We start from the raw sequence: 16,355 nt of genomic DNA on the forward strand, positions 1-16,355 counted from the left end.
CCCGACTGACCCTCCCCCTCGCCCCCTAAAGCAGGAGTGGCCAGCCAGCAAGAGGCAGCATTGCCACTCCTGCTTTAGAGGGCGAGGGGGAAGGGTCAGTCACCGAATTGGGAGGCCAATTTAAAAAAACAAATTGATTCTATTCGATTTACCCAAAGTGAATTGGTGAATCGATTCGAATCGGAAATCGAGCAGCAGTACTATGCACAGCTCAGGTGCATACTCAGGCTGTCCTGAATCAAGTTACTGGAACCAGTTTCCTTGTGTCTCCCTGCACTGAAGAGAGACCCAGTCTGAGATTCTTCCCTGCCGGAGTGACTGCACCTCTAGTCATCAAAGGACTCACAGCTGTCAGTGCCTGCTTGTATCCTTTCCAGAATAGAGCCCTGAGACAGGTCGTAAACAGTCTAACACCCTGCAGAACAGAAGAGGCTGGCTCACTGTCCAAGAAAGAAATCTTCACATTGGAGACGTTCCTCTTTCTCTTTGGTGAGCAGGCATATCTTCATATATATATATATATATATATATATATATATATAGTGGAACCTTGGTTTACAAAGTATGCTCGTAAACCAAATTGCTCATGTATCAAAGGGAGTAAGGGAAACTCGCTTGATTCGTTCCTCACCCCCTGAGGCCACTGGCACTGCTCCACCTCACCCTACCCCCAAGGCTACTGGTGTGCTTCCTCCCCCCCTCCCCGAGAACCAGCATCCCCCGCCCACCCAAACACAAGCTCCAGTTCTGATGGTCCTGCAGCTGCCCTATACTGAGGGAGCTGAAATAGAAGGGACAGTGGAAGGCAGACCCTGCAGATTTATTTTGGACTCAGGAGCCACTCATTCTGCACTCAGACTTCAGGATACCCCAGCATGGATGTGTCAGTGTGAGGGCATAGAAGGTACTGAAGTCCCTCATTTTACATCACCACTGCTGGCTCTTGGCCTGCAGGGACATTCATACTGCCTCCTTTTCCTAATCAGCTCCCAGCTGCCTGTAAATCTTTTAGGCAGAGATTTCCTCAGCATGACCAAGGCTAGTTTCAGTTGGGATCAAGGGAGTTTGCAATGTTCAATATGCCTGTTGCAGCCTAAAGAGGAAGAAGAGGAAGATTTGAAGGCTATCCCAACAGAAGGCTATCCCAGAGGCTAATATAGGCTGCCTGAAAATTCAACCCATCAAAATCCAGGTAAATTCAGAACGTGGAGTAGGGGGAGCGAGGGTATCTAGAGCAGAGGAGAGAAGGGTCAGGAGGAGAAGCATAGGAGGAGACAGCGTCATTGACTGACTTGTGTAGCATAGTGGTTGAGAGGAGGGATAATACTATAGTGGAGAGGGTGCTGGAGTCAATGGCCTGCAGATTCCTAAATTTCTTGAAGGAGATTGGCCAGGTCTGGGGCGTGGGGGTGGTGGAGAGGAAAACTGTGATGGAATTTTAAAAAAGTGTGGGATGAACACAGAAGACCGCTAATTAGAATATAAATGAGCAAACTTTCACAGTCTGATCCAGCAAAGGAGATGATTTGGATGGGCTGGAGTGAGCTTCAATGGCAACTCTAGTAGTTGGAAGTGGAACCTAAGGACAGTACCGGGTAGACTTCTAAGGTCTATGGCCCATAAATAACAAAGAAAAAAGATATTTTAATTTAATCATGAAATTGTAATGCATGTGATTTCAGGGCAGACTAGATGGACCATTCAACCATCATTTACTATGTTATTTTGATGGTCAGAAAGGGGAAGGTCTGTGGTGGAAAAATTAGTAAAGGAGCAGAAATTACTAAAGGAGCTATATCTTTTTTTGAGTTGGAGAAGAAGACAAGATCAAGGCCATTTTGGTGGGAGTGGTAGAGCACAGCTAAAGATTGAATGAAGATGCTAAGTCTAGGAGTCAGAGGGGTCTTTGGTATGAATGTTAAAGTAACTAAGGGTGAGGGATGGAGATGAAGGTTCAAGAAAGAAGGAAAGCCAGGCATCAAGGTTGGTGAGAAAGGAAGAAATTGACTTGTCAGGTAAAGACAACTGAGAATAGCCACTGAGAAAAAAGGCTGTCCGACATGGATGCTATCCTGGTATAGAAAGGTGCTAAAGAGAATGAGCTTTTTGTCTTTGAAAGGAATTTTAAGGAAAGCTGCAATATTTTGTATAGGAACTTAACATGTCCTGCTTATTTTCCAGATTTAAAAATACAAACAAAAGTACTAATGACTGTTGTGACCGGTGTGTCTCTGGAAGCCTGTCTTTTAATTAAAGAGAGAGTAAACACAGTTCCTGAGAAGTAGAGCCATCCCTCTTTAGTCACAAAAGATGTGCCTGCAGGACCTGCATGCTGGACTCACCAGCAGGGGGAAACAACATACATGCATCTCTCATCTTCATTTACCTTAAAAATAGAAATAAAAATTACAAAGTAAAAGTATCATCAATTTTAATTGTTAAATTACAGTATACTTTTTGATAACTAGAAAGCTGACTTGGGAAAGGAAGCTAAAATATAGTATGAACCTTGCATTACTTTGTCTCATGGTATTTTGCTTGTCTGTCTGTGGGATTTTAATATGGGAAATAATGTTTCCTGGTTTTCCTGCCATTGAGCCAAAGTACCGGTTTGAAGGTCAGGTTCCCCTCAAGGTGAGGTTGTAGGGGTTACGTGAGAGGCGCCCTTTACACAGGTCCCAGGTTCAGTTCCCTCACAGAAGATTCACCAGGAGTAGAATCAAATAAGAAACACAGCCAGAGGTGATTGCATAAAGAATATATTACAGAAGTAGGCTTACAGAAAAGCAATATTCATAAGCATTACAATTAAGCATTACAATTAACGAGAGAGCAAAGCAGTTTCCCTGCCTTACAGAGTTCAGAGGAAAAGAGAGACATAGAAGCGTGAAGTTCCAGGGAGATCCAGAGAGAGATTGAGAAAGGGGGATGGGGTGATGGTCTAAGCTTCGGGTTCCATAGATAAAGAGAAGGATAGTCAGAGAGATAGACAGAGAAAGAGATAGATCCATGTGTGTTGCAGAGAGGAGGCTTTTATAGCTTGGAATCTTATTCTGAATATAGAAACTATTGTATTTCCCAGTATCTTTCTATTTAGAATTTGTAAACTGTTTGAAACAATGGTTAATTTAATTGATAAGGAGGGTGTGATACTTGCAGGCATGGTAGATGGGATTAGTCTCTGGCTTCTTTGTCCCATTCAAGCAGCCTATCTTCTTGATAAACAATCCAGTCTGGCTGAATGATTAATGTATGTGAATTCTGTGCAGGAGCACAGAATTCTGCATCAACATTCCAGAGTCAGATTGATATAATTTCCCATAGGCCTTTGCTGACATTAGTTATGCCAACTGAAAATGCTGATTGCTAGCAATAGCTATGCTGACACCCAACAAGCGCAATATAGTTTAATAAGACTTTTTCAAGTTGGATGCAATTAACTATGGTTCTCCCTCTAAGTTCGTTTTTGTGTACTTTATTATTTAACATTTATTTGGTCCATTGTGCAAGCTTTTGACTTCATGCCTGTTTCTAGTAACTCATCTATGTCTTTAACTGCAGTCAAGGACTGTATTTCAGTCATTTCTCAGTAGCTAAGAGAAAATAAAGCTATTGTTTTCAGAAAGTGTTTGGAGGATCACATTGAAGAGGAACTTTCATTTTTATCTGTACTGTATTGGAGGTTGTTATGTGTGAGTCTTGGAATGTACATTGAATCTTTCCTATTTTTAATAGTGTTCTATTGTTATCTTTTATTTATTTTTATTATATAATTTATGAATTGTACACCATTCTGAAGGGTAGTATATTAAGTATTTTAAACTATTAAACTATATAGGGACCATTTTACAAAGCCACAGTAACAAGTCTGCTGCGGTAAATGCACCAAAACCCATTTAGTTCCTATGGGCTTCGGTGCATTTGCCACAGCAGACTAGCTACCACAGCGTAAGGGGCCCTACCTAAATTTACATAAGTCTGAAATATTATTGGAGAATTGTGATCTGTGATCTAAACTGTTTCTGAGTTTGTAATGATTGAGGATTTTTGTTTACTGATTAAGATAAAAATGTATTAGGTATCATCTTGGATTGATGATCATTTTGTAAATTGCAGTTGACTATGCTTGTGAAATCTGTTTGGGTCTTCCTGCCAAGCCCTCCCTCTTTCCAAATCATGCAGAGCTCTGTGGCTTGAATGATATTTGAAGTACACTTGAGCATATTAAGGGGAATTTTTAAACGGAGCATTCGCATTTATGTGCCACTTACATGCCTAAATGTACAGAATATCAGCACTTTCATAGGTACTATTATTTACTTTCTCTCATATCCCTTCCTCTTCTCTACAGTCTAACATAAGATTAGACATACTGAGTGAGACCAATGGTCCATCTAGCCCAGTACCCTGTTTCCAAAGTGGCCAATCCAGGTCACAAGTACCTGGTAGCACTGGCTTAGTAAGGGGGGGTGGTCCACCCTGGTGCGGACTTTGTAAAGTGTGCAGGCACCCATCCTTCTTTCCACTCCACCTCTTTCTCCCCCCCCCCCCCCGTTGCATGTGTGCCCCTTCCCTTCCTTCGTACCTCTTTAATTTTTCCTCAAATGAGCAGCATTATAAACTTGCTGCTCGCATCGGTGTCACCTCTCTCTGACATCACTTCCGGGCCCTGCACCTAGGAAGTGATGTCTGAGTTATAGCAAGTTTGTGCTGTTGCTCTTGCCTGGAAAATTAAAAAGGTATGGGGGAACGGAATGGGGGCGCATGCGCGGCAGGGGGGGTTGGGAAGGAGCCAGGGGGCGGAGAAGAAGTTGGGAGAGGGGGTGACACTGCCCTGGCGCCACTTAACCTCACTACACCACTGCTGGCACTAACCCAAGTAGCAATATTCTATGCTACCAATTCCAGGGCAAGCAGTGGTTTCCCCTATATCTGTCTAAATAGCAGACTATGGACTGTTCCTCCTGGAACTTGTCCAAGCCTTTTTCAAACCCAGATACATTAACCACTGTTTCCACATCCTCTGGCAATGAGTTCCAAAGCTTAACTATTCTTTGAGCGAAAAATATTTCCTCCTATTGGTTTTACAAGTATTTCCCTGTATCTTCATTGAGTTTCCCCTTAGTCTGTAATTTTTGATGGAGTAAAAAATTGATTCACTCATGTCTCCCCTCAGCCATCTCTAATCTAAATGGAAGAACTCTAGTTTCTTTAGCTTTTCCTCATAAAAGAGGAATTCCATCCCCTTTATCATTTTGGTTGCTCTTCTTTGAACCTTTTCTAATTCCACTCTAACCTCTGTCTGTCTCTCGTATCTCTTCCTTTCTGCTTGCAGTTTTCCTTGCACGTACCCTTTCCTTTTTCCCTGAGATCTTTCTGTCTTAAATAAATTAACTGGACACTTGGAAATGTAAAAAAAAGACTTTATTTTAACAAAGCAAACAAAAATGTACATAATTCAATGTGTAAATGTGACAGAATTGTCAAATTAATGTAAATATGCCCCTTCCCCAATTGGCTGCAATACTGAGAGAGACCCACCACCAGTTGACCTGCTTACACTACAATTTTTTTTCCAGTTCATCCCAACCAGAGCACTAACACAACAGACTGTCTATTCATAGCCATGGAGAGAGCCAAATGATAAAGCAGTCGAACCACAGCTATCACTAGGCAGCCTAACACTCCATTCTGCTAGCCATTAAACTACATTATTTCCTCATTTAATCCCCCATTAACAAAGTTCAATTATACTATGATTCCATTCACTCCTGTTGCAGAAAGTAATTAGGAATAATTAATCAACCCTTTCTACTGCTATTAAACTTCCTATCCCTAGGCCCCTCGCAGTCTGGCCTACTTGGGACCCCTTTTCTGTATGCAGTGTGGTGAAAATAAAAAGCAATTTAAGCCTACTTTCAACTTCTCTTCCTCTATACCACAGATTTTCCTAAGCAGTCCCTCTCTACACACATACACCCATACACAAACACGCAATATAAAGGCAACACTGGCGAGTAAACATAGAAGGGCACTACAGAAGCATACAAAAGATATGTGATTAATCTATTTCATAGTCATAGTCATCATCATCCATATGGATTTTGGTTCCGGCCTTCTCATTCAGTTTGGTACTCTGGCTAACTTCCTTCCCATTATCAGTGGAATATGGGCTGTCCTTGCAATGTTGCAGGATCTTTCTGGAAGACATCCAGCTTTCTCCTTGGCTTTCTGCTGGCTCTGCACACTGCCCACTCCGAACGTCAGTGCCTTTCTCCTTTAGTAGTTTTTTCACCCTCAGAAGGTCACAGGTGCAGTTCCAAGGGTTCCCATCTAAGTACAGATGCCGAAGACGAGGCAAGCACTCTAACACCTTGCCATCTAGCGCAGAAATCCTGTTGTTCCGAAGGTTTAAAACCTGTAACAGGTTCAAGCCCTTCAGTTCTTGTTCTCTGATATCCTCTATGCTGTTCCCTTTCAGATCCAGCCTTGCAAGAGTGTCTGGAAGCCTGAAAAAAAATGAGGTAAATACATTACTTTATTTATTTATTGTAATGATTCTTTCATGATCCTCACTATCTTAGTATGTTTCTGGATTCATAGAAACAGAAAAATGAAGGCAAGTAAAAACCATTTAGCCTATCCAGTCTCCCCATCCATTGCATCTACCATCCTTTCTTCTCCCTTAGAGATCCTATTAATTGTTCAAATTCAGATACAGCTGTCTCCACTGCCTGCACCGGCATGCCGCTTGCATTCACTATCCTTTCCTTGAAGAAGTATTACTTTAGATTACTCCTGAGTCTTTGCCCATTAACCTTCATCCTACTCCCCACATTCCAGAGTTTTATTTCAATTGAAAGAGACTCATCTCCTGTGTACTTTGCAACAGAGACAGAAACATCTTTATCATATCTCCCTTCCCCTGCCTTTCTTCCAATGTAGATATATATACAGTATATTGAGATTCAGGACCTTAACATTTTACTTTAGAGAGGAGGTATGTGCCATCCTGCTACATGCTGCATACATCCATGCTGCTATTGGGATGACTTGTGGTGGCATTGTGATGTTGTGAGCTGTAGTGCTTACGTTTTGGGCTGTGTCTCTGGACTTATTCTGTGAAAGTCAGATTCTATAAAGTGTGACTATGTTCGACACCACTATGCACCCTAATTTTAGATGTCTAGCGATGTCTAACTAAAATCTGTGTGCAGCTTAAATTATGCTAATTATCTTCAATGGTGTGGCAATTGACTGCACCATTAAAGTTAATTGATAATTTTTTAAAAAAAATTAACAATTAAGAGTTTTACATGGAACTCAGAACAGTGCCTAGTGACGCCTAACTCGAGGCACCCTCCAATGCCTACCTGAAAAGTAGGTGTGGTTCTAGTGCATGAACCATTGGGTATTCACCCTCAAACAGCGAGTTTGTTTGCAAAAGGCATCAATCATTTTCTTTGGCTTCATCTCCTTTCCCAGTGGCTGTGCTGTAGTCACTCAGTTTTTCCTTCTGCAAACAAGCTGAGAAGGTGTTTTTCTGATCTGATCTGATCTGACTTCCTTTTGTTATTTTCAGGCTTTTCAGTGCTGCAGAAGTTCCCAGGGTTCATAGGATAGCTCTGCTGCTTGAGAGACACAGTACTTTGGTGCAGAGTTCTGTACCTGGCAGGATTCCCTTGAAGTATCTGCTTAGTCAGCCTGCTCTAACAGTCGTGGATGCTCAGGGACCATTCCCTTAGAAGCAAAGCTCACCCCTGATTTTGACAGGAGCTTGAGCGCAGGCTGTGGGGCCCCGAGGTGTCTTCCACCCATTGTCGCGTGTGGAACCATGAAGGGGTGGAGTTCTCAGACTACCTATTTTGGGTCAGCTGGCAGCCCGAAGATACAAGCCTCTGGTGTTTCAGGCTTGTTTAAAGTAGAAATCTTCTTTCCTCAGCTGCTTGGGCAGCTGCAGCAATTCCCAGCACAAGCAGGCACATGTGAGTACAAGCTATTATAGCCTATGGGGAAAATCTGTGGTGGGGTGTCTCTAAATTGTGATTTTGAGGTTTTCTGGGATCAGATTGGGGAACTCCCACCTCTAGGTGCCCTCCAGGAGCTCAGGGTCTGGTAGGCAGAGTGCAGCCACAGACTCGGAAGTCCAATCAGAATGAAACTGGAATGAATCAGACTCAGATTCCATGCTTCTTCTCTTCCAGAGTAAGCCATCCATGTTTGGAGGCTCAGAATCTCAAGATCAGCAGGCAGTGAATGCTCTGGATCAGAGAGATGATCAATATTGCACAGGTTGTTTAAGCCAGCGGGTCTGGTAGACATTGTTACAAGGGCTTTGCAGGCGTTAAAGAGCCTCCGCAATCTGCTGCTGCTCAATCTTCAGTGATGAGTTGTTCTAAAGCTCAGACCACATGCTTCCTTTACATCAATGGTCTCAAACTGAAACCCTTTGGGCCACATTTTGGATTTGTAGGTACTTGGAGGGCCGCAGAAAAATAGTTAATGTCTTATTAAAGAAATGACAATTTTGCATGAGGTAAAACTCTTTGTAGTTTATAAGTCTTCACCCCCCCTCCAAAGGCCTGCATATTCCCCCCTTCTTTGCAGCATCCTCCAGCTTCCCCCCTGGCCTCCCGGTCTTAGTTTCAGTTAATTACCATAGCCTGCAGAGAGGATCGTCATCGGCCTCCACAGCACATTCCCTCTGCCATGGTCCCGCCCCTCCTCTGACGTCAGGGGCAGGATCGCGGCAGAGGGAACATGCTGCTGAGTACAACAGCAGCCTGCAAGGATTGCTACAGCACTGGCAATCCTCTCTGCAGGCTGCGGTAATTATCTGAAGGTAAGAGTGGGAGGCCAGGGGGGAAGCTGGAGGATGTTGCAAAAAGCGGGCAGCACTACTACAGACAGTACTAGTACAGGCTACCACTGCTTTACATCCTAATGTCACACTGCTTCTCAAGGAGCAGTAGGAGGATCCTGAGGAGCCCTTGGGAGTGACTAGGGCCATGTCCAAAATGTATCCGATGGCACCCAAGGTGGTCTCCTTGGTAGCACAGGCTACTAAATGGACTCTGCCCGGTAAGGGAGGAGTGATATTCAAGGATGTGCAGAATGGTAGATGGGATTCAGTCCTGGAAAGCCAATTTGAGGCCTTAGCGTTAGGACTGAAAGTAGCAGCTGCAGCGTCCTTCATTTTATGCGCTGTTCATACCAGATTAGGTCGATTCCCTTGTTGGATGATGACACTTACCCTCAGTTCTTATTGGAAGGAATAGATAATATAGCAGATGTTCAGGGTCATGGGGGAATTAGATACTTGCCTCAATGTTGATAGGATTGAGTTCCATAATGTGGGAGCTACCACTGAAAAAATTGTTTTGCGGGTTGTATCATAAAATAACTGTCAAATAGAAGGAATCGCAAGAAGATATTGCTGGGATGATCAAAGTGTTCTAGAAGTTATATATTGTATCAGAAGTTTATCAGTAAACACGGGTAAATGGTTAGATTGTACCTTAAAGGTGAGAAAAAGTATTTTGAAAGTGATCCAGTGGGATATAGGTAACCAATGTGCCTTTTTCAGAAGTGGGGTAATGTAGTCAAATTTTTGGGCATTAAAGAAACTGTATTTTTCACTCTATAAGACGCACCTGACCATAAGACGCACCAACCTAAACAGGAGGAAAAACCAAGAAAAAAAATACAGGCCATAAAGGATAGAGAGCCACTTCCTGCATTTGAGTGATCCTAATTTAAGCCCGATTCAAGCCATCAGCTCTTAGAAATATGATTGACACCAACCCAAAAGCTTGTAGTATATAAATGAACAGACCCTTGTTATAAATCTGGCAGGACCACAAAATGTGCCCTCTAAAGCTATAGGAAAGATCTGACTCATAGGTGCCTCTCTACTCAGGTCTTTTATGAAAGTGGGCCCCAAATGAAAATGCTTGAGAGCTGGTGTTGTAGTTAACCTGGTCCTTTTATTTCCTTAATGTGAGTGCAAGATGGAATATTATGCATAAAATGCAGATGAACTGGAGTTCTGCAAATACTTTTAAAACCAACTCCAGTGTATGGGCAGGCAGATTGAATGAGAAATAAGGAAAAATAAAATAAGGAAGAAGCCCGGAGCGAATAGCGAAGGGCTGGCACAAGGTGGGGAGTCTCCGGGGGGGCCAGGAGAGGACCGGAGAGAAAGGGGCTAGTTGTGGATAGGTGGGGGGGGGGAGGAGTGGCGCAGTGGTGTAAACAAAATAAACAAACAAAAAAGACTTTTCCTCTGTATGTTAAATCCTAGCTCACTTTTCCAGTCTAACAAAAACTCTGGCAGGATACACTTTTCAAATCTGACATATTGTAATTACAAAACAGAAAATACAATTATTTTTTCTACCTTTTGTTGTCTGGTCAATATTCAAATCTTGTTGGTCCTAGGCTCTGGTTGTCTTCTGATAACTTGTTTGCCAGGATCGCCTTCTTTTCTTCTTTCTCCGTGCTAACCATCAATCTTCTATCTCTGTCCTCCCCTTCCGTTTCCCTTCCCTCCCCTGGAGATCTGGCATCTTTCAATTTTTTCATCACCATCCACAGATCCACCTTTTCTCAACTACTCCACCACCCCAGGGTCCACCATCTCTTCCTTTCTGTTCCCAACTACCCTCCTATCCAGTATCTCTATCCCTCCTCCACAACATCCCTTGTGTCCAACTTCTCTCCCTTTCTATTCTGGTCCCTAAATCCCATTATCCACCATCTCTCTCCCACTCCTCTTTTTTTAGACCCATTATTTCTTCCCCCCCAAAGTCCAGCATATGCACGTATCTTTAAACCGCCCCTTCCCTCCGTGTACTTCTACACCAGGACTCTCTCCCCTGAAGGCCTGTCTCCCCCCCCCCCCGAAGGACTGTACCTCCCTCCGAAGGACTGTCGTCCTCCCCCTACGGAAGGCCTGTGTGTACCCCTCTGGCCTCCCGTGCCTCCCTTTACCTGATTGCAGCAGAGAGTAGCCTGCAGAAAGGATCGCAGGTAATTTAGTGATCCTTGCAGGTTACCATAGGCCTCAGGAGCTGTCATCCTTCTGCTGCGGTCCCGCCCCTCCTCTGACATCAGAGGCAGGATCGCGGCAGAGGGATGATAGCTCCAGAGGCCTTAGGCAACCTGCAAGGATCGCTAAAGTACCCGTGATCCTTTCTGCAGGCTGCTCTCTGCTGCAATCAGGTAAAGGGAGGTGCGGGAGGCCAGGGGTGAAGCCAGACACTGCAGCACTTCCCGACTGACCCTCCCCCCCTTGCCCTCTAAAGCAGGAGCGGCAGCGCCGGCCAGCAAGAGGCAGCGCTGCCGATCCTGCTTTAGGGGGCAAGGAGATAGGGTCAGACAGTGAATTAGGAGGCTGATTTTTTTTTTGTTTTGAATTGATTCAAATCAATTCACCTGAAATGAATCGGTGAATCGATTTGAATCATGAATCAGGCAGCACTGGCATGGATCACTTCTCCCATAGAAATGCATTGTCCTAGATCCTGATAGGGAAGTTTTGCTCTGTAATAGTAAAATTAGGGCCTACTCTGATGTGGCCACATTAAAAAAGCAGAATAAGTTCCTATTAATGAGACCACAGGTCCTACAATTGAGAGATTTGTTTGGCTAAATTTCCTTTGCAAGTATGTTATTTAAAAATATCAATCTGTCAAATACACGTTTTACCTGATTTTACAGCTTGCTTCCTTCCTGAGTAACAAGATAATCATTATGCCAGCTGATGCTGCTTTCCCTGTGGTAGAGGATATTAGTAGTTCAGGCTGCTGTTAAAAATATTTCATCTGTACAGTAGGGACCTCCAATTTTCCTATGTTCAAGGATTTTACTCAGGATTTTCCTTATACGAGTTGTGTTGTCCTTCCCTTTTACTTTGCAGTCTGATTTCAGGAAGGAAAGGGATGGATTGATGTGTTTTTTGTTTTTTTCTCTCTATTCTTACATGATAAATGCATATTTTAGGAAAATTTAACAAAAAGGAAAATTTAAAAAGAAAACATTTTAGAACATTTGTAGTGAACTTTATTTCACTTGTGTGTTTATCTGGCCCCTTTCAAACTTGGGGGGGTCTTTTACTAAGACACGCTAGCTGATTTAATGCGCGCTAAATGCTAACACACCCATTATATTCTATGGATGCATTAGCATTTAGCGTGCGCTAAATCGGCTAGCGCACCTTAGTAAAAGACTCCCTTGGTGTGCTTTTTCACCAGTTTTCCCGATGCCAAATTTTGGGTTCATTTTGTTAAATTTTCAGAGTGTTAATGTGCTCTAGACAGGACAGATATTCTTGGCCTCTTATACATAGGTGTTCATTTTGAAAGCACATAGACGTTCAAAGTTGCACAGTAATACACTGTATGCAGCTTTCTAAGCCTTAGGTGCTTTGAAAATGAGCCTTTCAATTATTTTCCAACATTTTTGAATTGGAAAGAATAAGTGGGGAAAGCGTGGCTTATGGAATTCTTTCCAGCCTCTCTGCATGTGTGTGTATCTGTGCTGTTCTGTGTGTGTCTTTCATCTGACAGCAGTTGGCTTTCAGCATTTCAGTATTTGATTGTTTTACTCGCTACAGCTCATTTTCTGTGATGAGTTTTCTTTTTGAACTGTGTTCAAAACATCGTTTGGTATCATCTCAACCAGTGAGTTTGTAAGGTGTGTTTTACTTCTCCTGATGAAAACACACCAGCTGAAACATATCCTCGTCGAGGGAAAGAGGCTGCTTGAAATTGAGAGAAAGTAACTGCTTTGAATTGAGTCTGTTCTCCCAGAAAGCAACTTCTTATTTGGACTATTATATGCTTTACTAGCTGATTACCCGGCGTTGCCCGGATATTTATTTATCCCAAAATGTCCAACCCCCTACATGTCCCACCCCCCTATGTCCCACATGTCCCACCCTCCACGTTACCCCCCCCCCACATGTCCCATATGCCCCACCCCCATGTCCCAACCCCCTACCCTCCACATGTCCCAAAGGAATGTCCCTCTCTATGGGACTGAACTTAGACTTAAACGGCATCGGGAGTGTCGGTATTCATCTCTGCGAGCCCGAAAACTATAGGTTGGACATTAATATCTGTCGCTTTTGATAATTTTAACATATCACCCCCTTCCCACCCCCACAGTATTTTACCCCGTCCCACCTGCACAATATTTTTCCCCAGATAGTAAGTCATATGTGTACCAAGTTTGGTTGAAATCTCTCCATGCGTTTCAGAGTTATGCTGAGTATTCATGTGTGAGCCCGAAAACACTATGGGGTAGATACTAAAATCTGTCATTTTCAATCATTTTTACATATCCCCCCCTTCCCACCCCCACAGTGTTTGTCCTCAGATAGTAAGTAATGTGTATGTCAAGTTTGGTTGAAATCTCTCCATGCATTGAAGAGTTATGCTGGAACATACATACATACACACACACACACACACACACACATATATTCAAATTATAATGTGAAATATTTGACAAAATGAATACAATACAACTAACACAAAACTTGATTATAAACAACAATTTTAGTTTCACCTCCAGGAGCAAGAACATATAAATTCTTGGGTGAACCCACCCTTGAGCAAGCAACATAGAGTTGTGGGCCGCGAGTCCCCAAGAACATATCTCCCCAGGTAGTGAGGGATCTGCATACCAAGTTTCGTTCAAATCGGTCAAGCCGTTTTTGAATTACTGTGAGAATGGCAGCGTTTTACATTTTTTCCATTGACATGAATGGGTGAAATCTGATGTTCTGTTTGTAGCTCCGCCCACGTGTGCAGGTGGGCCGCGAGACCCCCAGAACATATCACCCCAGGTAGTGAGGGATCTGCATACCAAGTTTCGTTCAAATCGGTCAAGCCGTTTTTGACTTACAGTGAGAATGGCAGCTTTTTACATTTTTTCCATTGACATGAAAGGGTGAAATCTGATTTTAAGTTTGTAGCTCCGCCCACGTGTGCAGGTGGGCCGCGAGACCCCCAGAACATATCACCCCAGGTAGTGAGGGATCTGCATACCAAGTTTCGTTCAAATCGGTCAAGCCGTTTTTGAATTACTGTGAGAATGGCAGCGTTTTACATTTTTTCCATTGACATGAATGGGTGAAATCTGATGTTCTGTTTGTAGCTCCGCCCACGTGTGCAGGTGGGCCGCGAGACCCCCAGAACATATCACCCCAGGTAGTGAGGGATCTGCATACCAAGTTTCGTTCAAATCGGTCAAGCCGTTTGTGAATTACTGTGAGAATGGCAGCTTTTTACATTTGTTCCATTGACATGAATGGGTGAAATCTGATTTTCAGTTTGTAGCTCCGCCCACATGTGCAGGTGGGCCGCGAGACCCCCAGAACATATCACCCCAGGTAGTGAGGGATCTGCATACCAAGTTTTGTCCAAATCGGTCAAGCCGATTTTGAATTACAGTGAGAATGGCAGCTTCTTACATTTTTTCCATTGACATGAATGGGTGAAATCTGATTTTCTGTTTGTAGCTCCGGCCACGTGTGCAGGAGGACCGCGAGACCCCCAGAACATAGCACCCCAGGTAGTGAGGGATCTGCATACCAAGTTTCGTTCAAATCGGTCAAGCCGTTTTTGAATTACTGTGAGAATGGCAGCTTTTTACATTTTTTCCATTGACATGAATGGGTGAAATCTGATTTACTGTTTGTAGCTCCGCCCACGTGTGCAGGTGGGCCGCGAGACCCCCAGAACATATCACCCCAGGTAGTGAGGGATCTGCATACCAAGTTTCGTTCAAATCGGTCAAGCCGTTTTTGCGTGATCGCGGCACATACACACATACACACACACATACACACATACATACCTCCGATTTTATATATATAGATTAAAGGTGCTTTGGACTTCATAGTGTTCCAGTTTGTTCATCAGTAGTTGGCAGTATACATAGCAACCAGCAAGAAATATGTATTCATAAACACGTTAATCATGTGGTGGGTGTTGTACATTTATATAACTAAATACCTACCCCAAAATATGCATGTGTGAGTGTTTATTACTAATGCATAGCTTTAGACTCCTACCTCAGGGGAATGGCAGTCAGCAGATTCTGTTCCAGGGCTAGGTTAGACAGTTGCAAACACTTCTGGAGTGCCCCATCTTCAAAAAAGCTGAGAACATTGTTATCAAGAAATAAATGCTTCAAGTCAAGCAGACCTTGAAAATCCAGCTCTGTTGCTTTTGGAATCAAGTTATTGCTACAGTCCAACTTCTGAAGCTTGCTTGGCAATCTGAGTGGTATGGCTTTAAGGCGGTTTTTGGCCACCTCCAATATAGTTATGTTAGAGAGAACCTGGGCACCATCCATGGAGGAGAGCTGATTGGCAGAGAGAAAAAGTTCTGTTAGGTTCTCCAGATGTCTCATGTCTTCAAATCTCAGATTTTTTATATGGTTTCTCTCTAGGTTTAAGGAGAGCAAGGACCTGGGCAACTCTTGGGGTACCTTGTTCAATAGATTGCCCATTAAGCTAAGAAACTGTAAATGCTGAAGAGGTGCAAAATAGCTGCCTGGGAAAACATGCAGTCTGTTATTTTCCAGGCTCAAATGCTTCAGGTTTGGAAGTTGAAGTGGTCCAGAGACAGACTCTAAACTATTACTATCCAGGTTTAGACTTTGTAAGTTGAATAATGGGGAAAAAATGTTATAGGGTAGAGCAGTGATCAAGTTGTTCTGAATTTCAAGCACACGTAGCTTCTGCAAACCTTTAAAATCAGACTGGTAAATTGAACGTATTGTGTTATCACTGAGTTTTAGCACTTCCAAGTTGGAGGGAAGTGACCCTGGGATCTGTGTTAACTTGTTCTTCTGAAGTTCCAGAGACTTCAGGGTGTTCAGCGCTCGGAAGGTGCCGTTTTCTATCACTTCGATTCCACTGGAGAAAAGAATGAGCTCTTCGAGGCCTGCTATTCCACTGACATCTGATATCTGGAAAAGGATCAGGAAATGAATACAAAACCAAACTACTCATGGATCACAGCAATACAGAGAGATTCTTTACTCATTTTTACTATACCACTTAAACTGACAAACAGAACTAAGCGGTTTACAATTTCTGAATAGGACAGAAGGGGAGAAACTGGAAATTCATGCATATAACAAGAAGGGGTGAGGGAACAAACAGTTAGGGTATAAGAGGGTGGAAAAAAAAATGAGAAAAGATGTAGTCACAGAATTCTGCCATCACTTCTAGGTCTTGAGAACTAGTTTAAAAAGCCATGGAAAAGATGCTGTGCTGGTTTTTACCTGTATCAATATACTGTACAGCATTTTAGCTTCTGTGCTGCTCTGACTAGGAA

The 16,355-nt window shown here is 43.1% G+C and overlaps 1 protein-coding gene across 1 annotated transcript in view; it reads right to left on the reverse strand.

The window, feature by feature from the left end:
* Positions 1 to 5,511: 5,511 nt before the first annotated feature.
* The window catches only part of LOC117357202 (nephrocan-like), a 39,357-nt gene continuing 28,513 nt past the window's right edge, over positions 5,512 to 16,355 (reverse strand). The window contains exons 4-5 of the mRNA XM_033937574.1: positions 15,083 to 15,984; positions 5,512 to 6,509 (exon numbers count right to left, since the gene is read on the reverse strand). Of these exons, the coding sequence (XP_033793465.1) occupies positions 6,062 to 6,509; positions 15,083 to 15,984 (1,350 nt within the window). The 3' untranslated portion in view covers positions 5,512 to 6,061. The remainder of the gene's footprint in view (positions 6,510 to 15,082; positions 15,985 to 16,355) is intronic.

This window comes from Geotrypetes seraphini, chromosome 3 (assembly GCF_902459505.1).
Source record: "Geotrypetes seraphini chromosome 3, aGeoSer1.1, whole genome shotgun sequence".
NCBI classification, from domain to species: Eukaryota; Metazoa; Chordata; class Amphibia; order Gymnophiona; family Dermophiidae; genus Geotrypetes; species Geotrypetes seraphini.